Below are 23788 nucleotides of genomic sequence, written 5' to 3'. Positions count from 1 at the left end.
CCCTGCGCCTGGCTCTGTGCGCGGACCCGGGAGCCGCCGCGCTCCCCGCATTCCTGCCGCTCGCCCCGGCCCCGGCCCCGGCCTGGCCCCCGTCCGCTCCCGGACCCGGTCCCCGCGGCCGGCCCAGCCCCTCCGGAGCACAGAGCAGGTAAGTGCTGGCCGGGAAGAGATTCCCAACCCCCCTTCCTCCTCCTTCTCCTCCCCCCGCCTCCGGCTGCACCGAGCCCCGGCGGAGGCGGGGGGGCGGTGGGGTCGCGAGTACCGGTAGCCCGGTATCTCCCCCTCGGGGCTCCCCACCCCTCCCCACGACGGCCCCTGATGGGGTGCGGGACACAGCCAGGGTGTCCCCAAAGTGTCCTTAGTCCCCGCTGTCGAGTATCCAGGCTCCCGCCCCATCGGAGCTGCGCTGCACCCCCAGTCCCCCTCCTCTGGGTCCCACCGCTCCGGTGCGACGCATCCCCGCTTTTTAGGGTGGGCTGTAGGGTGGGCTGTAGGGTTACAAAGAGGCCTTGTGTGTGTATAGCCCGTACGTTGGGAGCACCGGGCGTCACAGAAAAGCCAGAAATCGCCCCGGCTGCCTGGCTGAAGCCCCCCACACTCGGGAAAATGGGGGGAATGGGGAGGGTCCCGGGTGGAGTGTGGGGGCCACACACATGTCACATTACATGTGTGTCACACGCATGTAGGGGATGACCATAGGCTGACTGTATGCTAAACACTTTGTGCCTCGTCATAGAGCCGCATTGCTAACGAGGCAGCAATTAGGTGTATAATTTTCAGCAGTGTGTCATCTTTATTATTATTATTATTATTTTATTTTTACACCCTCTTTGGGTTTGGTGCTTTTTTTTTTTTTTTTTCCCCCCTAACTCTCTTGCAAGGAAAATAAGGCCAAGCCCTTGCAGTGCTGCCTGCCTCCGCCCCCCGAAACTGCTCAGGCTCCATGCAATGTGTTTGGCCTGTACCAGCTGAGACAAAAAAAAATGTATATTTTGGGGAGAAACCAGCTAGAAATGGTACCAGAGGCCCTGCCAGGGTGGTGGGCACCCTGCAGCCCCCCATCACTGTCAGGTGGTTGGCATGGGGTGGAAGAGGGAAAGGCGATGGCAGAGGTTTTGGGGGGTTTTGGGCACTTTGCGGGGAGCCGAGGCGAGCTGAGCCAGGCGACTGTCCCACTGGCGAAGCGATAATCTCTGGTGTCAGGCGCGCCGGGGTATTTTGGGCTCCAGCGTCCTCTCTCCCCTCCTATCGCTTTACCCTGCGCGGATACGTGTGCACCGTGAGTCAGGGCTTTGGCACTGCCCAGCCACCCCTGGGGGGCCTGCCAGTGGGGCTGCCACCCTTCCACGGTTTTGGGATGCTCATGATGACAGATGGGGAATTGGGGGGGTCTGCCCAGCTGGTGACCCCCACCACGCACCCACTGACCCTGGGGGCATCCACGACTCCAAAGCCCTTCCCCACACCTGGCTTTCGGGGTGGGTTGCTTCCCTGCAGGATGGGAGGAAGAGGGTCCTCAAAGTGGACGAGGGTGAGGACTCGCCAAAGTCACCCAACAGCGAAGCTGGGGGAGAAATAGGTGGGGGGCAGCGGGTTCAAGAGCCAGGTGGCAGGGCAGGTGACGGTCACCGTGGTGCTGCCCGAGCGGCGTTCCTGGCACCTCCTTACCAGGGAGGATAAGCGTGAGTGTCCCACTGGGAGAAGGCGCTGGATTTGGCCCTGTTTGGGTTTGCAGGGCTGGTGCTCCTGCCAGGTGATGGCAGGGGGACATTCCTGTCCCCACAGGACCTTGGGCGCCCAGCTCCCTCCCCGGGGCGGGCATGCGGCTGGCACTGCATCGGCTTTTCTAACAAAAATAACCCTTCGAAAGCGGCGGGCTCTGTGGCGGGCTCCAGCCGCCTTGCGTAAGCAGCACCTGAGTATTTTGAGGACCCTTGATCAGGGCTCAGCTTGGAGCAGGAGAACGCTTTGTCCAGGGTTTTTGGGTGGGCAAAGGGGCACAGAGATGACCCCTCCAGCAGCCATCCCACCTTTACCGTCCCCCTCCAGCCTCCGCATCCATCAATAAAAGGGGCTTGCATCCATTTCCCACGACGTACAGTCGCTATTTTTCGCAATACTGGCAGCAGCATCTTCTTTTAATTGCCATTTAATCCCCGTCCTGCCACCGCCACGCAGGTGGGGAGGCAAGTCCTGATGGCCCCAGCACTGCGCCCAGGGAAGGAGCCTTCTCCTGTGGTGTGCGAGCAGGTCGTGGCTCTGGGGAGGTGGGGGTGGCAGCGGTAATCAGCTATAATTAATGTATTAAAAAGCGAGTAACCGCCGCAGCTCCTGTCAACACTCAATGAGCACGAGGCCGGCAGCAGGTGAGTTTGGCGGCGGGAGCAGCGTGGGCACGCAGCTGATGGAAAGGGGGAAATAATGCAATTTTAGGCTGGTTACAGGGAAAAGAAATGGATTTTCCTGCCTTAGTGCCTCTTCTCCCATCCGTGGGGGCGGAGGATGGAGGGAAAAGAGCAGTGAATGGGCTGCAAAGCCCAAACCAAGGGTGCTGCCAGGGTTTGCATGGTAAGAGCCATCCCAAGGCTCTTTGTTGGGGATCCCTGTCCCCATCAACGGGCGGGATGGATGCTGTCCAAAAAGATGTCCCATCTGTGAGAGTTTCTATTTTATTAAATCCTTGACAGCACTTGCAAGGGGCTGGCGGGGCTGCCACGGTGTTTGCACCACCTTGGGATGGATGGGACGTAACCAAATAGCTTTGATTTTTGGGAGCTCCCATCCCCAGGGAATTTGCCGGGTGGCCGTGCCATGCTCTGAACGTCTTGGCTGAGCATCCAAGGTGTTATTTGGGGTCGGTGCTCAGGCTAGGAGCGTGCCGGAGGCTGTGGTGGCTGAGCCCAGGCACCTGCTTGTTGCGGCCGGGGCAGGCACCTGAAGCACGTGGGTGTTCGCTATTGCCACCATCATGTGGTGGCTTATGAAATGTTTTTTTTTTTTGGGAGGGAGGGAGGGAAGGTAATGATGGGGTGAGCCGGCGGGGCCATGCCCTGCGCCAGCCTGCAGTGGGCACACGGCAGGAGCGGCCCCCCCTCCTTGCTCTGTGATAACGCACGGCCGGATCCTGCTGCGGGTCTGGACATGCTGCTACAACTCCCGGTGCTTTGATTTTCCCTGCCTGTGAAATGGGAGCGAGCGAGGGGCCCTGGTGAAACCTCCTTGGGGTGCCCAATGGCCGCTCGCCTGCCTGTGGTGGTGGGGAGTGAGGGGGTCACGCGGTGCTGGGGGCTGTTCTGGGGTCCCCAGGCAGCTCGCTGCAGGGTTTCATGGTGAGCACGTGTGGCTGAGCCCTTCGGAGGTGGTGGGCGGTGAGCTCCAAGGTCTCGTCCCTGGGGGTCCTTGGTGGCCTTCCAGGGACAGTGTTCACCTAAGGCTCTGCGTTGGCACAGCCAGTGGGATCTGTCGGGCGAAGGCTCTGGAGAAATGCGAGTGTCCAGCTGTGTGAAACAAGCCCCGTCCTGGCTGTGCAAACCCCGCTGGTGCGTGTCCCCTCACCTGGTCCCAAACAGATGCAATGCTCTGATGTCCCCATCGTCCCTGTGAAACAGCAGTGGCACCAAAACCCAGCACGCCCACCGCACGTGCCGCTGCCGCCTTCCCGCTGGGCACTGGGTGTGTCACGAGGTGCGCCGGGTCTCAGCTGGCTAAAGCCAACCTGGAGCTCGTCCTCGGCCACCCTCTTACGAGCCAGAGGCACGGGAGGTGACTTCAACGCACTTCGGGGCAGCGCTTTGCCCTGTAATAAATAACGCCGGCCAATGCTTGCTTGCAGGTGGCTTGCGGCTGGTGGGTGAGGTGCGAGCGATGGAGGAGGCTGGTTTATCCCCTTCCCCCTTGCCGTCAGGGGGATCGGTACAGACCCGGAGCGTGGGCTGGCAGAGCCCCCCTGGTTGCGGGGGGTGGCCAGGGGTGGGACGGCGGAGCTGGAGCTAATTTTAGGAGGTGGGCACAGCCTCACGGGAAGTGGCTGGCTGGACGCATGTGCTGTGCCACGGTGCCCACCAGCATGGAGAGCCAGCACTGGGTGTCCCTGGGTGCAAAGATGCTGCCGTGGGTCGAGGAGGTGGTCCCGCGTTGGCATCCTGGCTTTTCACCGCGGGATAGAGCTGTGCCACCCCTGATGCCCCAGCCACTGGAGAAACAATGGGTCCAGGGACACACGCAGGGACGATACCCTGGATGCCTGGATTCCCGGTTTGTGTTACCCAGGACACGGTTGAGCTCTGTGCCTCAGTTTCCCGGTGCCCGTCTCGCCGGCGCTTCTCCCTGGCGGCATGTGGCGGAGGCAGGAGGGCTGGCTGAGCGCGGGGATCCTCGCCTGGGAGAGCCAAGCCTTATTATTTCCCCACGACTGTCTCTTCCTCGCTCCTCATAAAATTAGATCCAGCTGTTCACAATAGCCACGAACTTCTCTCCGGAAGATGTTCAAAGTTTACAGACGCGGAGCAGCGCGGTGCGTGTGGAGGATGGGCTGCCGTTCCCATGCCAGCTCCTCACCGCCCGCCCTTCCCCCAGAGGCAGCCAGTTCCTGCCTTCCCCCCGCTTAGGCAATTCAGGTTTTTTTGCAGGCATGCAAGCCCCCGAACCAAGCCAGCGTCGGGTTTTTGTTAGCAGGAAGAACTGGGCACTTCGTAGTCCGGGAGCAAAGATTTGGTGCAAGATCCCACTTTCCTCCTTCTGTCCGGCTTCTTGCCCATGCACACAGTGGACACATCAGGCAGGCCGCTCTCTTGACGCTCACCAGTGCCTGTGCTCATCCGTGGCATGAGTTTAGGCTCCAGCCCTTGCACAGGGTGACCGCTGTGCCCCGCTCGCTGCCTTGCCCGAACAGCATCGCGGTGCAGAGGGTCGGGGTCCAGCTCTGACGGCTGGGCATCAGCATGCCGGGCGGGAGGCTAGTGCATCGTGCTGGGCTCTCCAGCACTCACGGGCCGTGGTTCTTGCTGAAGCTCCTTCTTTCACCAAGAATACCGCCTTCGTGTATTTTTAGCAGCTTTCCTCCCTGAGGATTCCAGAGTGATTTTTCAATCGCGATTTTTCAATCGTGATTTTTCAAGTGGGAGTGGGAGTCACTGTGCCTGTTTCTAGCTCTCAGCTCGGGCAGCAGGGAGAGGTGCTGGGAGATGGCGATGCTCTGCCATGGGCACCCAGCACGTGCCTGGCATACAGGGGGGTTTGCTTGCCGGGCCGGTTTTGGGCGATAGCACACAGTAAAACAGCGCTTTTAAAATTTTTTTTTAATATCCCTTTCTGGAAATAAAATTGCAGGCGCGGTTTGTGCGGGGCAGCATGTACCAGCTAATGTGGCTTCCACATAAAACGCGGGACCTCAGCTTGGCGCTGCCAAGTGACATCGCCCTGTCCTTGCAGGGGTGATGGTGGCCATATGACATTGCCCGGTCATGTTTTCCCCTGGCCTCTAGCAGCCGGGGGCATCTCCGTGTCTCAGCCAGGACCGTACTGCCTGACAGCCCCCTGCTGCCTCGCATCCGGGGTGCCTGGGGTGGTGGGATCAGCTCTTGTGTCCCCCCACCCCGCTGGGTTTCTCCTGGTCACCCAGCCGGCAGCGCGCTGGTGCTGGCCCCGGGTGCCGCAGTGCGGGCAGCGGGTGCAGCTGCTCCCTAGGCAAGGTTGGGTTTCGCGGGGGTGGGGGTGGCCGGGGGTGGGTGTGAAATGCATTGCAGCCTTCCTCCTCCTCCTTGACTGGCAGCCACTGTCCCCCAGAAGACGTTTTCCTTGGCCCTGCTGCAATGGCATCAAATGGGGTCAGCAGCACCCAAAACTCCTCCGTGGGGGCATTTCTCCTCTGAGGAGTGGGTCCGGGTACCCGGGATGCCTGGCCCACCCAAGTGGTGGGACACCCATCCCACTACAGGCACGGGGCTGGGACAAGCGGTGCTGGGAGTGCCCGGGGCACTCAGGACACGGTTGTCACCCTGAGCTCATCTGCAGAGGGTGGTTGGTGGGGGACACAATATGATGGGCGTATTTTGATGCTGCTGGTCCCTAACGGGTGGCGTGCCCTGGCACCGGCCGTGCCGTGGGCCACCAATGTTGGTGTCACAGGGCGGCCATGGCGGTGGCCCGTCCCCGGCAGGCGACTCCAACGCTGTTGTTTCCATCCAGCTGGTTTTGTAATGCAGAGAGCAATTAATACTGTGAAAGCTTTCTATTTACGCGCTGCTGGGTGAAACGCCCCGGCCTGGCTGGGCAGGGCAGCCGTAATTGGGCCAGGGAGGGAAGCCAGCTTACGGTGCCGTCTGTCCCCTGCCCTCAGGTCTTGGACCCGGAGACTTGAGCAAAACCGGCTCAGGTCCTCCAGCAGCCAAAAGCCAGCTTGGCCGTCCGGCCAGGGCTGGAGGAAGAGGAGGAGATGAAGGGGTTGGTTTGCACACTCGCGCTCCTGCCATTGGGATGGAGCATCTCGGCGAGTGGGGCTGTCAGTGGGGCTCAGGGCGTTTCCTTGATTCCCCCTCCCACCTCCCTGCCCAAATTTTCTCCAGGGAAATCACTCCAGTTTCCCTCTCATTCACCCATGGTCTTTTGGGATGGGGGAGCTGAGCATCCCTTGGCCTGGCACTGCCAATTGAGGACCAGATGCATCCCTGCTGGGTTGGGGCTTCACTGGGAGCTGGGGGTCACTGGGACCCTTTAGTTGAAGGGGTCCAGCCAGAGCAGGGGGTGCGTGTCCAGGGCAGCCCCAGCAGCACCGCGGACCCCGGTGGGATGCTGCCACGTGGCCTCCTGCAGTTTCCCCGCTCCGATTGCTTCCTGAGCTGCCCGCCAAGCCGGAAGGGACAGGAAGCAATAGAGGGGAGGAAATTAGTCAGGCTGTCTTGTGGGGAGCTGGCTGGGCGTGCGGGGGGCTCTGCTACTGCCCGGGTCCCCAACCCATGCCGGGGGTCCCTTTGGGGAGGAGGTGGCCAATCCTCCCCAGCGAGAAGGTGCAAACCTGGGCAGGAGGGAGCAGGATGGCCACCCTTCCCTTATATTCCCGAGCTGGGGAAGCCTTCACCAGAGGAAGAGGGGAGTGACGTAAACAAACCTCCTTCCACCTCCCTCCCCGTCAAGCTGGGTCTCGCTCGACTGCTGCCGCCCACCTCAGTGGGTGCTGGTTGTCCCTGGGATGTCCGCGTGCCAACCATGATGGCATCCCTTGTGGGGTTGGAGCAGAGTTTGGGGCAGGATGTGGGGCAGGGTGGACCAAAGGGTCCCTGGGCGAGCTGCGGGGGATACGGGGCTCCCACAAAAGGCGCTTGCCTATCACAGGAGAAGTGCAGCAGGGTCATGCCTGGCTGAGCCGAGAGCGTCAGGGCTCTGTGTGGTGCCAAGGTCGGCAGTGGACGGGGTGGCATCTTCCCTGGCATTGCCTGGCCTTGCTAGGGTCCCCTGAGAGCCCCAAAGTTTTTGAGTTTGCTTTGAAGGGCTCTCCGGAGCTCGTGGCCATGTCGACGGTGCGGGCAGTGTTTCTCCCAGCCCTGTTCCCAGCTGTGTTATGGGGTGGGCAGAGGTGGCAGTGGGGACACCCTGCCAGCCAGCGCTCCCCTGCTCGAGATGAGGAGGATGTTAATAACCCCTGCCCGAAACGAGGAGCTTATTAATGAAGGCCTCTGCCTGCCTAAAATTGCTGTCAGACCCCCCAGCCACGCTCTTGCTGAGCCACAATGTGCTGGGGGGTCACAGCGAGGAGCTGGGGGCACCTGGGAGCCTTGGCTTTGGTTTTTGCCCGTTTGGGGTCTGCAGAGCCAGCTGTGTGATGGAGCAGCCCCTTTGGCCACCCTGGGGACCTCGCCACAGAGGGCCAGGGTGGCTTCCTGGCCCCCTCCCAAACTGGCCCCAACGAGGGGCTGCAGGCTCAGTACCGGGGAGAATGGGGGCCTCCTTTCCCCCGTCACCCCCGGGGTGCGGGTGCCACCGGTCACAGTGATGGGGAGGGGGTGATGGTGGCCTGACACGTCCCCCCTCTGGGTCTGGCACAGGCGGCGGCGCTTTGCTGGTGCGAGGCTGAGCACCGCGCTGTGCCGCGCCTGCCCGGGCTTGTTGGTGAACTTTTATACTTTTGCTGTAGGGTCTGGGTGCAGGGTGGGGAGGGAGGAGGGCTCGATCGTCCTGGGCCCCAGGCATAGGAAGGTGGGATGGAGCCGGGATGCAGCTGGACTGCCCCATTTGCAGGGTCTGCTGGCCTCCTCAGTGTCCCCAGCACTGCAGGGGGTTGTCCCACGGGGTCCCAGTGCTGCCATGGGTCGAAGGAGCCTCAGGTGAGGAGGGGACCTTGGAGGCACTCTGCCCCACACCTTGTCCCACCGAATGGTGTCCATTGAGGACACGCTCTGCTCCAGGCTGCCTTGTGCTGTGGGTGCCAGCGGCTGGACCCTGCATCCCCAGCCTCTTGGGGCGATGCTGCGGCAAAAGAGTGGCAACCCAGAGGTGACACTTGCCATGGGACAGGCTGGAAGGGCAGGGGTGGTGGGGGCCAGCGAGGAGCATGGTGAGGGGCACTGGTCCCTGTGCCGTGACACTGGCCAGGGCAGGGCTGGCTGGCGTGGCGGGATGCTCGGCCATGTGGGTGGTGTGACATCGCCCCGCTGCTTTGGGCAGACCCCGGTTCTTGGCTGTGCCCCAGTGCAGTCAGGACACAGGGGTTTGGGGCGGCCCCTGGCGCTGTGCCCTATGATGCACAAGATGGGAAAGGGCTTTTGGGGCTGAGCAAGCTGGGGAAGAGGAGCACACTGTTCCCTTCGGTTCAGTGGTGTGGGACAGGGATGGGGACAGGGTGCTGCACTGTACCCAGGGGCTTTGGGGGACAATGGGCACCTCAGCCCATGTCGCGACCCTGCAGCCCTCAGTTGTGAGCAGTGATGTCCCTGTGCTCCCAGCCCTGAGTCCTCTCCCCTGCACCGTCCTCATCCCGATCCCTACTACAGCTGGTCCCGGCAGCACCCTGCTCCTGACCCCAGCACCTGTTCCTGGTGCCCACTGCACTGCTCCAGGCACAGCTGCTTCCTCCGAAATATCTCCTTCCCCCCATCCACCAGAAAAATACCTGTCTCCCCAGCACCCCTCACTCTTGTGATCCCCCTCTTTGTTTTTGTGTGGTTTGAAGAGGCTTCCCGTTGCCTTTCCGGGCTCTCCAGCCCTGCACAGCTCTCGCCAACCAGGCAAGCTGCCTGCAGGCCCCCTCAGTCTCCTTCATGCCCCCCCACACACGGTGTGAGGGCCGAGCTCTGTGTGCCCATGGGAACGCCGTCCCTGTCTCCCGCCGCGGCCTTGACCTTGCCGGGCGATAAGGATGGCCCTGGCCGCATCGTCCCCTGCCTGCTGCAGGCAGCTGGCCCATGCTTGCTGGAGGACCCTGCATGGGTGCAGCCCCCACGCCCCCACCTCCGGCACCCTCTAAAGCCTTGGGGTGGCACATGGCGCCCGGCAAAGGCAGGGTGCAGAGGGGTGAGCGAGCTGGGTATGGGGGGGGTCTGTCTCAGCATGGATGCTGGTGAGCATCCCCACTTATGGGGGACGAACATCCCCATGGTGGACCAGCGGTCCTGGGGTCCCTGAGCCCCGTGGAGATGCCTGGGCCATGGGAGGGGGCTTCTCCCCCCAGCCCCGGGGAGCAGCTGCGAGGCAGGAGCTGGTGATGTTTTCCGGTAGGACCCGAAGCAGGTCTGGCTGGCAGACCCTCTGCAGGCCATCCAGCCATGCCGGTTTCCTAATTGCTCCTCTCCTTGGTGTTGTAAGGGCCGGGTGGAGCACGGTGCTCGACTGTGCCTTGCATCAGCATGGTGCCTTGCACCTTCCCTCCAGGAAATCCAATGTCTTCGCCTGGCCAAAAGCAGGTTCCGTGGAGGAGGAGGAGGAGCTGCTTCCTCTCACCTTGGCTAGGGCCCTGGCATCGCTCTCCCTCCTGTCCTAGCTTTCCCAAAAAGGCTGGGCTGGGGTTTCCCTGCCGAGGGGCAGTGGGGAGGGGGCAGGGGGAATTGGGGAACCATAGGGTCCCGGGCTGGTGCAGGGCTGCAGGGTCCCAGGCCGCCGTGGGATCTTGAGGCTGGGGGCTCCTGAGCTGCCATGGTGCAGCTGGGGGTTGTTGGGGGGCTGCTGTGGAGCTGCCGTGGGGTCCCAGGCCGCTGCGGGCTCTGGGGTCACTGCAGGACTAGGGGGGCTGGGGGCTGCAGGGTCTTGGGCTGCTGTGGGTCTCTGGTTCCCCCGTGTGTGTGGGGGGTCCTGGTGTGCTCAGGGGTCTTGGGTGCAGCTGGGGCTCAGCCCACATTGGGACGGAGCCCTGCTGCGCTCCCTGAACTGCACTGGGGAGGGAGGAGCGAGGTGGGTCCCACCGGGGGCCGTCCCAATATACCACCCTCACCATTCCTGCCTGGCACTTTGTCCCGGTGTCCCCCCACCCTCCCATCCCCGACACCCCGCTCGGTTTGGACAACGCATCCCTCCTGGGTGGCAGGCACGACCGGGGTGCCATGGGATTTGGGGTGCTGTGGGATTTGGGGTGCCACGGGCCTCGGGGTGCCGCAGGCCCATCCGGCATCGCTGCCGCCATCGCTGCCTTGGCCGGCTTGCTCGATCCTACAATCCAGTTCTCCTTATTTGGCCAGAGCGCTCGGCAAGAGGGGGAGCGGCAGGCAGGGGGGACGGCGAGCAGGGGCGGGCGGAGGGGACCAGAGCGGCTGACATCACATCACGGCGAAGGAGAGAGCGAGGGGGAGAGCGGGGGGGGGGGGGGATGGTGGGGGGTGTGTGAAGTTTCTTTTTTTATAAAAGGAAAAAAAAAAAAAAAACAAACCCACCCAAAACAGGCCTCGCAGCGCGCTTGAGCCAGCGGGCTGTTGCAGTTCCTTTAAAAGGAGATGTCTGCTCCGGAGACCTTTGTACACTCCCAGCCCGTCCGGGAAGCGCAGTGGCGCAGGAGACACCTCTCCGCTCCCACCGCCGCCAGCTGCCGCCAAACATGTTATTGCAAAACACCACACCGGGGAGCCTGGCAAAGGGACGAGGAAGAGGAGGAAGGCTGAAGGCTCCCTAGCATCACCCACGGGCTGGGGAGCACCCAGGGATCTGGCCGAGCATCCTTGGGGTGAGGGGCCTCTCCTGGTGCCAGGGGTAGGGCTGCTGAAGGGCTCCGGCCACCTGGTTCCCATTAACAAGGTCTGGCTTGGAGCCACCCAGCTTCTCCCTTCAAATCCCAGCTCTGCCTTTGCCAGGCCTGGCGGAGTGAGGAGTTTTGGGGGCTGGGGGCAGTTTCGGGGCCGGCTCACCCAGGGAGGCGGCTGGGTGGCAGCGGGTGCTGGGGTGGGGTTGGAGGTCACAGGCAGTGAGGCGTCTGCCACCTCATCTTGAGGTGTCACCCGTGGGCAGCTGTGTGCCCAAGCTCCTCGTGCGGATAACGCAGCATGCGATTTGTTTACTTACGAAATTTTAATTGGGTAGCTCACATTTGGGGTTACACGTGGAAATTGTGGCTCCCTCCCCAAGGAAAGCGAGTCTGTGTCTCTTCCTCCACACCAGGATGCTGCTGCCAGCCCTGAGCGGGGACAGAACCTGGGCCCACACAGCACCCGTACCCCCAGCCAGGGTGCCCCAGCTCTAACAGGTGTTGTCTCCCCTGTCCCGACAGGTTGTCACGTGTCCGTGGGGGCTCGGGGTCGGAGCCCAGAGCAGCCAGCACCATAGCGTCCAACAGCTGGAACGCCAGCGGCAGCCCCGGGGAGGGGCGGGAAGATGGCCAGGATGGCATGGACAAGAGTCTGGACAATGACGCCGAGGGCGTGTGGAGTCCGGATATCGAGCAGAGTTTCCAGGAGGCGCTGGCAATCTATCCGCCCTGTGGCCGGCGGAAAATCATCCTCTCGGATGAGGGCAAGATGTACGGTGAGTGACAGGGGCAAGGGTGCGGGGGTGAAGCCAAACTTCCTGCCCCAACCCCACACCGGGGCATCGCCCTTGAACATCCCTCCCCCCCCCCCAACCCCGAAAGCAGCTTCCCCGGGTGCATCCTGGAGCTGAACCAGGGAGGTGGCAGTGACCCACGTTCCCTCCCTCTGCGCTGGCTCTCCCTCCTGCACCCTCCCTCTCTCAGCCCTGCCGGACCGACTGGTTTGCTAAAGCCGTTGGGCAGGGAGCGGGTGCAGGAGCATGGGGCCAGCACCAGCCCTTCCGCTCCCATGTGCCTCCGCATCGCTCCCCAAACCTTCCCCAACCAGACACGGTGGTGAGGGCCACCTGCCCGCCTTGAGCCATGGGTACCCAGCTTGGATTTCGGTGACTTTGTTGGTAGCAGCAGGGCTGGTTGGCCCCACTGGTGTAATGAGTTTGAGGGAGGTCTCAGCCTGGTTTCTAGTGTCTCCTGAAACGCCTCTGTCTTGGTGGCTTTATGCAATGGGGAGGAAGAGGATGAGGATGGGCGATGCAGGCAGGGGGTGATGCTGGCACAGGGCGCATGGTGCCACCAAAGAGAGGTGGAAAGTGCCCTGGTGTCCCCATCCCTGCTAGGGTAGGGTCTGTCCTCTCCTCCCCTCCCCCTGCCATGATGTCCTCCCCAGGGCCGGTGACCTCAGAAATGGGGACAGGTTGCCACATTACCGTCACCCTGCGGTGATGGAGGGACCAGGACCAGCACCTCCATCCCCAGCCTCCAAAATACACCTGCTTGGGACACTGCTGGCACCATTGGAGAGGGATAAAGGGGCCGACCAAGGCTTTGTGGCAAGCACTGTGCCACTGTCCCTGTCCCCATACTGGCTCCCAGTGCCACCCTGCTTGCCAGGGCCCCCAACCCCGGGTGTCGGGGCTGGCGGCCAGGGCGGGGAGCACAGGGCTTCCCAAGCGGGTGCATTTTTGGGATTTCTCTGGGAATAGCTGAAGTGCCGCCCGGGAGCCTGGCCCTGCACGCTGAGCCCTGACCGGTTTTTCCAGCCTTTGGAGACATCTGGCAGCTGCTTAAAGAGACAGAGGCCCCCGCCGACTGCCTTTCATCTCCCCCCACCCTCTCCAGCACTTCCCCACCGGGGCCCCCGGGACCCCCGGCTGGCATTACCGAGCTTACTGGGACCCCCGGGAACCCCGGCCGGCATTGCTGAGCTTACCGGGACCCCCAGGGGTCCGGTGGCGATGCCGGCATCCGATATAAAGGTGTGCCGGTACTGCTGCTCTCCACCACCCCCTGTTTTTTTTTTTTTCTTTCTTTTTGGGTAGGGGGTCCCATGGCCACGCCAGCCCACGCCCTACTGATGCCAGCGGTGCGGGGGGTGGCGAAGCAGGTGGGAGCTGGGGGGGGCTGGGCTGGGGCAACGCTGGCCCCAGCGCTTGCTCGATGCCTGCCTTGCTCGATGCCTGCCGCGTTATTTTTAACCCAGCCCGTCCAACTGGTTCACGTGGTGGTGTCAGGGGAGAGGAATTTGGGGAATGTGGTAATTTGGAGGAGGACGTGCCCTCCTCGGAGGGAATGGCACTGCGGTCCTGGGTGAATCACAGAGGGGACAGGGACGGGGTGCGTGGGTACAGAGGGGGATGGCTGTGAGGGTGCAGCCCGGGGCGAGGGCTGGGAAGTGGGGCAAGGCAGGATGGGTGCAGGAGATGCTGGGTGCTGGGCTGGCACTGCCGCCCTGGGGCGTATGGAGGCCCTGCCTTTATTTCCCATATTTATTTTGCAATTTATGAGGAGGGATGCAGGAGCAGGGGATGTGGAGGGGGATGCCGCGGTACTGGGTGAAGGCATACCCCCAAAGCGGGGGTCCCCTCTGCCCACACCCCTTGGCAGCACCCTGTTGTGGGCATCATCCCACCTGGCCTTAAAAAATCCACCTTTGGCAACCTGGCCCTTGTAAGGCACTAACGAGGCCAGGGAGCGAGCGCAGGGAGTGGCAGGAGGGCTGAGACCCATGCTTGGTGTTTTGGGGTGGCACCAGGGTGCGGCGCTGGCCCCATGCAAGGGGTGCCCCCATTTCCAGGGTGCAGGGACACACGGTGGCCCCCGCCACCCACCCACCCGGCAGCCCCTGTCCAGCACAGGCACCCCAAGGCACAGCCGTCCCCACGCGGCACCTGGCCCTGTCTGTCCCGGTGTCCCGTTCCCCCCCCCGCCCCCAAGTGCCCAGTTGCTCCAAGGCTGGGAGGGGGCCGGCCGGGGTGGAAACGGCGGGGGGGGGGAATCTTTTTTTAAGATACTTTTTTTTTTTTTTTTTTTTTTTTTAATAAAAGCCGAAACCCACTCCAAGGGCATTTCGACAAGTTCCAACCGCGACCATCTGGTCCATTAAAATAAATCTGGCGTGCCTGGCCGCCCCCGTGTGCGGGGGGCGCGGCAGTGGGGGGGGGCGGCCGGGGCCAGGGCCGGGAGAAGAAAGCTCCCAGCTGCTCTGACGTTTGAGCATAGATTGGCCACAGCTGGCCCCTCAAATGTGGCGCAAAAGCAACTTCTGCTTCGAATTAGACCCAGGACGTTAGGAAATACTGGTGGAAAGGCCAGCACGGCTTGCGGGGGGAAGTGGGGTGGGGGGCACCCCCATGGGAAAGGCTGTGGGGAGCCAGTCGAGTGGCTCCCCCGTGGGTGCTCCAGGGTGGTTTTTGAGGGGGCCTGGAGTCGCCCCATGTTTGGGGATGCCGCTGTGGTGGGGGTCCCCGGTGGCAGTCACCTCCCTCCGAGCCCCCTCTGTCTGGGGGCTGCAAAAGCTGGTGACGTGGTGGCCACAAAGTGGGTCCCGTCGGCCTGGTGGGGGGGCTAGTCACCGCCATGTCCCCTTGGTCCACCCCCGTGTCCCCTCCAGCCGGACAGCCATCATGGCAGCGCCATCTCCTGGCAGTGCCTCCTCATTAAGGCCCAACCTCATTAAGCAGCGGCCTCATTAAGGACCAGCATGATCAGGCCGAGCTGGGCAGGCCGGGGTGGGGGCTGGAGGTGCTTTTTGGAGCTGATGCCCCTGACCACCCCCCTCCATTTTCCCGGGGTGACCCCTTGGCTCTGCCACAGGTCGCAACGAACTGATAGCCCGGTACATCAAGCTGCGGACGGGGAAGACACGGACAAGGAAGCAGGTGAGGCCATCACTCTACTTTGTCTTTTGGGAGGGCTCGGGGGACTGGGGTGCCAGGTAAGCCTGGGGGGGGAGCGCATCCCCTCCTGGAGCCACCGTCGTCAGCGGGGCCCCTCATCAGCAGAGCTTCGTCTGCCAGCACAACCACCCTTGAGGCTGCTCCAACCCAGCCTGATCTGGGGGTGCTCTGAAATTTGGGGTGAGGGGGCAGGCAGCAGCTAGCCCCACCCCTGCCTGGCTGGGGTCACCCTGTGGGTGGCAGGAGCCCCCGAAATCTCTATCCGAGCAGCGTGTGTGTCCGTGTGCATCTCTCTTTCCTGCTCCCGAATCTCTGCCCCTGGCCAGGCTTTGTGCCAGTTGTGCCAGCTGCTGCAGTGAGGGCACCCCAAAAAACCTCTGGGTCAAGAGCAAGGTGACCCCACCCTGTCCAGGGGATGGTGCTGGTCCTGGTGTGGCCCGGAGGTGCCACAGAGCCCTCGTTGTGGCCTCGCTGCCCTGCAAGGCTGGATGCTGGGGCAGGCAGGGGTGCCAGCAGGACGGGGGGGTGCACAGTGGCCCACTCTTTGCCTGCGCAGGGTCGCATCCACCCCAGCTGCGCATCCTCGCTGTACCCTCCTGCCAGAAACCGAGGACTGGGCTGCCGTGGCCCTCGCTGGGATCTGGCCGTTTGTCACGTGTCTGGTGGCCCAGGATGCTGGGCAGCGGGCACGTCTCCCACCACAGGGGGATGGATGGGTTTGGTGTGTGGGGATGCTTATGTCAGGACCGTCCCGTGCCACAAATCCCCGTGAGGGAGAGACGGACGCTGGTCCCCAGGCACCAGAGGGGGACATCCCTCCAGGATCGATGCTGGAGGGAGCGGGATCAAGGTCCGGTCACTGTCCTTGTGTTCAGACCAGCGCTAAGCAGCGCTTTATTTCTGGCTTAAAACCTTAATGGAACCCCCTGGGCCCCCCCTCCTTGAGGGGGAAGGACGCAGCACTGGTTGAAGGCGATGCTCCAGGGCGGACTCAGGGAAAGATGTGGGGGAAAGTGCATGTGGCCTTGTCCCCTCTGTGCTGTCGTGTCCTGGACAGCTTGGCATCCCTTCTTGGACAGCCTGTCACTGGTGAAAGAAGGATCTTGCCAAAATCAGCCCCAGTGCCAGGTGGGTGCAGGGACTCCCACCCTGCTTGGGGCTTAGGGCAGGCATCCCCGCCATGCTGCATCTCTCCTGCCTGTGCACTGGCCCCTTTTCAATGGATCCTTCTCTTGTAGGGGCCTGAACACCACCCCCCCCGCCCCCCACCTTTCCCACCTGCAAAATCAGCAGGAGTCCCCGGGGGAACGAGCTGGTCCCCACCGGATCTCCCTTGGGACCGGCAGTCCCACTGCAGCCCCTCCTGAGGTGGGGGTCACCCCAAACCAGCTGGGATGTATCTGCAGCATCTCATTGTGCCTGTGGGGTCCCGGCGGGGGTCTGTCCATCCGGGAAACCCCAAGAGATGGTAAATGCAGACCCCCCCACAACTGCAGCAGCTTCACCCTGAGGAGCTTCACCCCAGCGTGGGGAGGAACACAAACCAGCATCAATCATCACAACGCCAGCGTCTCCCCTCCCCCAGTGTTCCTCCCTCCAGCTTGTGGCGGGCACAGGACCTGCAGCATCTCCAGGAGCGTCACCCCGGCCAGCCCCGCACGCTTCCCCCACTTCTCCACTCTCCCTTCCCTGGGGCAGAGGGGGCCAACACCCCACCCTGCGAGGGGGAACCGTATCTTCACACTCTCTGTGTTTTCCTTTCCAAACGGCGTGGCGGGACGCTAGGTGTCCAGCCACATACAGGTTCTAGCTCGGAAGAAGGTGCGGGAGTACCAGGTTGGCATCAAGGTACGTTGGCGCCCTTGCCCAGGTGTCCGCGACGGTGTCTCTGTGAGCATGGGCAGCCCCTTCTCCTTCCTCCTCCTTTCCTCTGGTTGACGGCTCTGCTGTTTTTCCCTCTCCTTCTGCTCTCTCTCTGCAGGTCTCTAGCCACTTGCAGGTTCTTGCCCGACGGAAATCTCGGGAGATTCAGTCCAAGCTGAAGGTACGCGTCCCCCACCCCGCCCCGCTGGGCCCCCCCACCCGCTGACGACTAACACCCTTGGCTCTGTGGTGTGCCGCTTGCTTTCTTTTACACTTCTCTTTTTTGGTGTTTTTTTTCCTTCCCCCTCCCTCGGCTCCTGGGACCGGATGGTTTTTAGTGGCGGCGTTGTGGGATGCCCAGAGAGAGAAGCGCAAGGAGGGGTCCAGCTTGACGGCTGGGTGGACACCAGAGCCCTTCCCTCTCCCCCAGGAGGGTGAATTTGGGTGCCAAATCCCCTTCTTTAGCCCAAGGAAGGACCTCACCATGGGGAAATGGGGGTTTAAACCCTTTTCCAGTGGTGCTTGAGGGCTGCCCCCTCTTTTGGGCCATCAGGGCTTCTCCCAGGACCCCCCGCCAGAGCAACCAGAGAGGCAAAACAAGGTTCAAGCACAGGGTGCAGAGGGACCCCCACCAAAGCCTGGGTGGTTGCAATCCTGCCCACCACCAGCTGAGACCTGGCCCCACTCGTGACAGGTCCCAGTGGGACGTGGGCAGAACCTGGCAGGGTCCCTGCAGGCTGCCGGCTCAGCGGCTTGTGATGCCCCAGGGTCTGAGTACGGCCTAGGTGGCACCTCGGGCACGTGGGTGGCAGTGGGTCCGGAAGGGGTCATGCTGCCAGGGAGGGGCACGGCGGTGCCAGGGTAGCCCGTGGTTCCAGGGGCCAAGGGAGCTGAGCGAGGAAAAACTGGTTCATCCTCTCTTCTCTAGTTGGCTTTTCTTTCCTTCCTTCCTCCTAACTGGAGCCCGACTAACCCTTCCGTAACTGTTCCCACCGAGCTGCGTGGCGGTGGTGGGGAGGACAAGGCGGGTGGAGGCGGGCAGGACGGGGGGGCATTGCCGAAGGAGGGAGCCCCACTCGGGTCAGAGCCGCATGCTGCAAAGTAGGGGACAGAGCGGTCCCCACTGCACCGCCACCTGTTGGGAACAACTGGTTCCGGACTGGGCTGCGCAGCCCGGGATCCTCCTGGGTCATACTGGGGAGCATCCCCTCGGGCAGGATCCAGGGGGGACCTGCTGCCTTGCCAAGGGTTTGGGAGCCCAGAAAGCCTTTCAGCTCCCCCACCCCCTGCCAGGCACCAACAGCACCAAAAGCATTGCGAGGTCCTCATCCCCGGTGCTGTGTCAGAGCTTCTGGCACGCAGGCTGGCAGGGGCCTCCCTCGGAGCTGGCGCTGGCACTTTGGTCCCCAAAGCTTTAAGGAGCTCCAGCTCAACCTGCCTGGGAGCCCACCAGAGCCCAGTGCCCCTACAAGCTGGGTGCCTGCATCCCGGTGGGTTTGCTGGGAGAAGCCAGGGCACCCAAAACTGTTTAGGGAGGCTCCTTGGGGCTTGTACATCTCCAACCCAGCTCCCAACCCCAGGAGAGGCAGCCAGGGACGGGGAGGGGGCAGCAGGGTCAGCAGCAGCAGAAGCCTTTGCGCACACACCAAAAAAAAAAAAAAAAAAAAAAAAAATTTAAAAAGGCTTTCCTGAAGCTTGGAAAGGGGGGCACAGGCAGGAATGACCCTAGGGGTCTGGGGATGGAGGAATCCGGCAGAGATCCCCCTGAGCGATACGCTGGGGATGCAGAACATCCCTTCCCAGCCGGACTTGGAGGCACATCCTGGCGCAGACAGCCCCCTGCCCTCTCCCAGCGCTTGTCCTCTTGAATGGAAACTCCCTTCCGTGAGCAATATGTGTGTGTATATGTATGTATATATTTTTTTTTTTTTTTTTTTTTTTAAGCTGCAGTCACATGCAAGTTAGGGCTGCCTGGTGTGTGGCTGCATGCCCCAACACCTGCCCTGCCTCAGGTGAAAATAAATGAAGTGGTTGATCCCTGAGGAAGGGAAAGCGGAGGGCATGTGGTGGTGGGACCAGCGTGCACGCGCCCCAGAGATGCGGCTGGAGGAGCAGCCCTGCACCTGGGCAAGACCTCAGAGCCCTTTGCTCCTGCCCAGTGACCTCTAGAGAAAAAAGGGAAAAAGGAAAAATAATGGGTTCCTTTGAGGAGCCTGTCTCCCATATAAATGCGCGCGTGGCGTAGGGGAGTTGCGCCCAGGGTCTTCCTCACGTTGCTGATGTCCCGTGGGCGCCCTTTGTCGCGCAGGAGCCAGGTGGCTCGTCCTCTCTGTGCCCTTGGTTGCAAGTGTGGGGGGGGGGCTGCTGAGGTGGTTGTAGAGGATGCTGAAGGCTGTAAAAAAAAAAATATTAAAAAGCCAACAACGGCACAGGGCTGGCTGGCCGCAGCGACCTCCTGAAATAGTGGGGGGCTTTGACATCCCATTCCCAGCGGGATTAGGCCTGGGCACTGGTGCCCACCATGTGCATCCCCCAGTGACCGGCCAGGTCAGGGGGTTCACTCCTCAAATCAGGGCTGCAGTGACCAGCCAGGGTGGGGGTACATAGTGCCTGTGGGGTCCCATGATGCTCTAACCTTTTTTTTTTTTCTTTTTTTCCCTTTTTTTTTTTTTGCGGGCAGGCCATGAACTTGGTAAGTTGAGTTTGTGTTTGTGGTGCCTTTTGTTCCCCGTTGCCTTTCACCCCCTCCCGCGGATGGGAGGTGGGGACACTTACCAGACCGGGCAGCTCCTGCCTGGGGGACATTTGCAAGATGAAAGCATTAATTAAAATGAGTGTGTTTGGGTGGCATCCACCTGCCCTGGTCCCTTGGCCGGGCTGCACAGCCACCTCTGTGCTTTGCAAACCCGCCAGCTGCCCTGGGATTGGGGAGGGAGGTTTCGGTCTGCCCCTGTAACCCTGTTTCCCTCCTGTCTCCCCCACTCAGGACCAGGTCTCGAAGGACAAGGCTCTGCAGAGCATGGCTTCCATGTCCTCCGCGCAGATTGTGTCGGCCAGTGTCCTGCAGAACAAGCTCAGCCCCCCCCCTCCTCTTCCTCAGGCCGTCTTCTCTGCTGCCCCCAGGGTGAGGACAGCCCCACGCCCCGCCATTTGGGAACACTCCGGGATTGGGGGGTGGGGGGGGACAGAGGGATGCCCATGCACGAGCTGCACAGGGGACGGGGACGGGATGTTCGATGGCCCCTTGGTCATGGTGGCAGTGCGAGGGGGGCTTTTGGGGGCAGTTTGCAGCAGGTGGGGAGGCGGTCAGAAGCCGCTGACTTTTCCTTGTGCTGTTACCCCCAGTTTTGGAGTGGGCCTATCCCAGGACAGCCTGGACCCTCTCAGGAGTAAGTATGAAACCCCTCTGCTGTGCCAGGCAGGATCCCCACCTTGGCAAGGGGCTGGGGTGACCCAGGCTTCGTTAACCTAACGATGTTCTTTGTTTTCCAGCATTAAACCATTTGCACAACCAGCCTACCCCATCCAGCCACCCATGCCTCCATCACTAGCCAGTAAGTGCTGTCCTTGCCCCCTTGCACTCCTGCTAGGTCCCATTTGTCCCCTCCTGCGTGCCACCCTCCCACTCCCAGTGCCACCTACCTGCGGTCCCCTCCCCAGCCCTTGGCGGGGGGAAACCTGGGTTTAAATCCAGCCAGAAGTCCCACGGTGAGCGGGACCCCAGTGCTCCTGGCTGTGTCCCCCCTTCCCCGTCCCATTCCAGCCAGGAGTGGGACTGGCACATCCCATGGGAAAACTCCCGTGCTGGGAGATATGGGACGAGGTGGGGGCTGGTGAGGACAGCAGAGCCGTGGCAGTACAAGGGGGGCTCGCCCAGGCTCGTGGCTGCCACCCCATCCCCCTGTCCCCCACCCCCAGGTTACGAGCCCTTGGCTCCACTCCCACCAGCCGCCTCGGCCGTGCCCGTCTGGCAGGACCGCACCATCGCCTCCACCAAGCTCCGGCTCCTCGAGTACTCCGCCTTCATGGAGGTGCCGAGGGACGCTGAAACGGTAACGCTCCCCTCTGCATCCTCGCCACCCTGTGCTTGGTGGCATCGTGCTTTCATCTGACCTCTCGTTTTAATTACCCCCCTTGCCCCAATCCCGGTCCGTACAGTACAGCAAACACCTCTTCGTGCACATTGGCCAGACGAACCCCTCGTACAGTGATCCGCTGCTGGAGGCCGTGGACATCCGCCAGATCTATGACAAGTTCCCCGAGAAGAAGGGTGGCCTCAAGGAGCTCTATGAGCGTGGGCCCCAGAACTCCTTCTTCCTCGTCAAGTTTTGGGTGAGGGCGCTGGGAAGGGGAGGGAGGGGAGGGTTGTCCTCGAGCCAACGGGCTTGTTGCTGGTCGGTCACCCTGCCAGTGGAGCGGGAGCAACTCCGTAAGCCGGTGTCCCCTGTCCCTGTTGAGCTAACGGGACCATCTGCCCGCTCTCCTCTCTCCAGGCGGATCTGAACAGCACGATCCAGGACGGGCCGGGGACTTTCTACGGTGTCAGCAGCCAGTACAGCAGTGTGGAGAACATGACCATCACAGTCTCTACTAAGGTGTGCTCCTTTGGGAAGCAGGTCGTGGAGAAGGTGGAGGTGAGTCCTGTGCCCCGCCGCATCGGGATGGGGTGGGATTTGGGTCTGCTGTGGGCCCAGGAATGGGGAAGGCTGCAGGGCTGGGTGTTGGACACATGGGTGGGTGCTCGTCCCATGGTGGAGAGGAGAGGACATCTGCATTGGCCATGTGCCCCCGTCCCCCGGCAGTGTTTCAGCTCCCGTGGGGCGGCTGCTCACCCCGGCTGTCCCCCGCAGACGGAGTATGCGCGGCTGGAGAACGGCCGGTTCGTCTACCGCATCCACCGCTCTCCCATGTGCGAGTACATGATCAACTTCATCCACAAACTCAAGCACCTCCCGGAGAAGTACATGATGAACAGCGTCCTGGAGAATTTCACCATCCTGCAGGTACCTCCCCTCCTTTTCCAGGGAGTGTTTCCTACCAGGAGCGCGGTGCCCACCCTTGCGTTGACCCTACCGTCCCTGCTCTGCGTTGCCCTGGCTGTGCCTGAGCCCATGCAAACCCCGCAAATAAAACGAGTGGCAGGTCTTCATGGTGCAAATAAAGTGGCTGTGCCTGAGCCCATGCAACCTCCTTCAAAAACTGGGTAGTAAATTTTTGGTGGCACAATTCAATTGGCTGTGCCTGAGCCTGTGCAACCCCCCAAATAACGGGTAGCAAATTTTTCATGGTGCAATTAAAGTGGCTGCACCTGAGTCTATGCAGCCCCTCAAAAAATTGGGTAGCAAATTTGTGGTGGTGCAAATAACATCCCTGTGCCTGAGCCTGTGCAACCCCTGAATTACAGGGAGCAAATTTTTAATGGTGCAATTAAAATGGCTGTGCCTGAGCCTCTGCAACTCCTCAAAAAAATGGGTAGTAGATTTTTGGTGGTGCAAATAAAGTGCCTATGCAACCCATGCAATGCCCACCGGCCTCGCAAAACAACAGGTAGAAAATTTTTCATGACATTGAAATTGCAGAGCTCTTAATTGCAATTTAAATGTCTGTGCCTGAGCCCATGCAACCCCTCAGATCTCAGCATGTCCCCATGGGCACGGCCCCCTCCTGACGCGCTCCTCCGCTCTGCCACAGGTTGTTACAAACAGGGATACCCAGGAAACCTTGCTCTGCATCGCCTTTGTTTTCGAGGTCTCCACCAGCGAGCACGGCGCCCAGCACCACGTGTACAAGTTGGTCAAGGACTAGGGGCCCTCGGGGACGGGCAGGGAGCACGAGGGGCGTGCAGGGGAGGGGGGGGGGGTGTGTGCAGAAAAGCCACCTGTGCCCATTGCCTCGTGAGAAGTCATTTGAAGAGTGAAGGAGGAGGAGGAAGAAAAACAATAGCCAAAAAAGACTGACTTGCGATCGTAGATGTTTTCTACTTAGGAAGAGTTTCGTTTTGTTTTTTTTTTTTTTTTTTTAAATAAATAAAAAAGAAGAATCGGAAAGGAAGCATAGGGAGAAAGGAAACCCACATCCGGCGCTGGATGGGGAGAGACTGAAGGCCTGGAGCCCACCGTGCCACCATCAGCAGCGGGATGTTGGACCCCCTCCTTTTGTCCCCCACCTCGCTCGAATGCGGGTCCCAATCCCAAGCAGAAAGGAGATGGAGGAGGCAGCGTTGTGCCAGGTCTGGCGTGAAAACAATTGACATGGCTGCCTGGCAGAGCCCGGGTGGCAGCAGGGACGTGGGGAAGAGATGTGCCGAAGCAGGAGCAGGTAGAAGCAGGGCCGAGCAGGAACGGGGGAGGGGGATGCTGCTGCGTTCCTGGGGATCAGCACCCAGGATCCTCCTCTGTGCCCAGCTGGGGCACCGGGATCCAGCGGCACTGAAGGCAGGAAGGCATTGACGATGCAAACCATTTTTTTTATGGCTCTTTTTTTTTTTTCCTTTTTTAAATTAAAGTGCTTTTTAATACTTTTTAAAAAGACACAATGCTTGGAATCAGGATTTTTGGCTCGCTGCGGTGTCCGGGACCTGGTCCCCTCCTGTGTCCCAGTGCGACTGGAGGAAGTGATGCAGCTGAGTTTGCCGGATCGGAGTTGTGCAGCAAAACTGCCGGGCATGGGGAGCCGGCTTGCATGGGGACACTTTGGGGATGTCTCCATCTCGCCAGGGTCCCTGCTCACTGCGGGCTGGTTTTCACGTGGCAGCAGGATCCCCTGACCTCTGCGCGTGCTTTCAGGGGGTGGCCCGGGCTAAACCTACCCC

At 61.5% G+C, this 23788-nt stretch overlaps 1 protein-coding gene across 3 annotated transcripts; it reads left to right on the top strand.

The window, feature by feature from the left end:
* On the top strand, window positions 1-22796 carry TEAD3 (TEA domain transcription factor 3). 3 transcript variants are annotated; one of them, XM_086765573.1, is made up of 14 exons: window positions 1-148; window positions 11681-11934; window positions 15032-15096; window positions 16900-16962; window positions 17096-17158; window positions 19658-19669; window positions 19964-20101; window positions 20323-20366; window positions 20470-20531; window positions 20896-21029; window positions 21136-21309; window positions 21471-21611; window positions 21828-21980; window positions 22669-22796. In XM_086765573.1, exons 2-14 carry the CDS (start codon window positions 11799-11801, stop codon window positions 22780-22782), a joined length of 1299 nt encoding a protein of 432 aa, XP_086621699.1. In that variant the 5' UTR covers window positions 1-148; window positions 11681-11798; the 3' UTR covers window positions 22783-22796. The 3 variants fall into 3 exon arrangements, with proteins under 3 accessions (XP_086621699.1, XP_086621700.1, XP_086621701.1); XM_086765574.1 differs by lacking the exon at window positions 16900-16962; XM_086765575.1 differs by lacking the exon at window positions 17096-17158.
* Window positions 22797-23788: the final 992 nt, after the last annotated feature.

Source organism: Chlamydotis macqueenii, chromosome 23 (assembly GCF_036417535.1).
Source record: "Chlamydotis macqueenii isolate bChlMac1 chromosome 23, bChlMac1.mat, whole genome shotgun sequence".
NCBI lineage: Eukaryota > Metazoa > Chordata > Aves > Otidiformes > Otididae > Chlamydotis > Chlamydotis macqueenii.
This window is presented reverse-complemented; position numbering and strand designations above follow the sequence as displayed.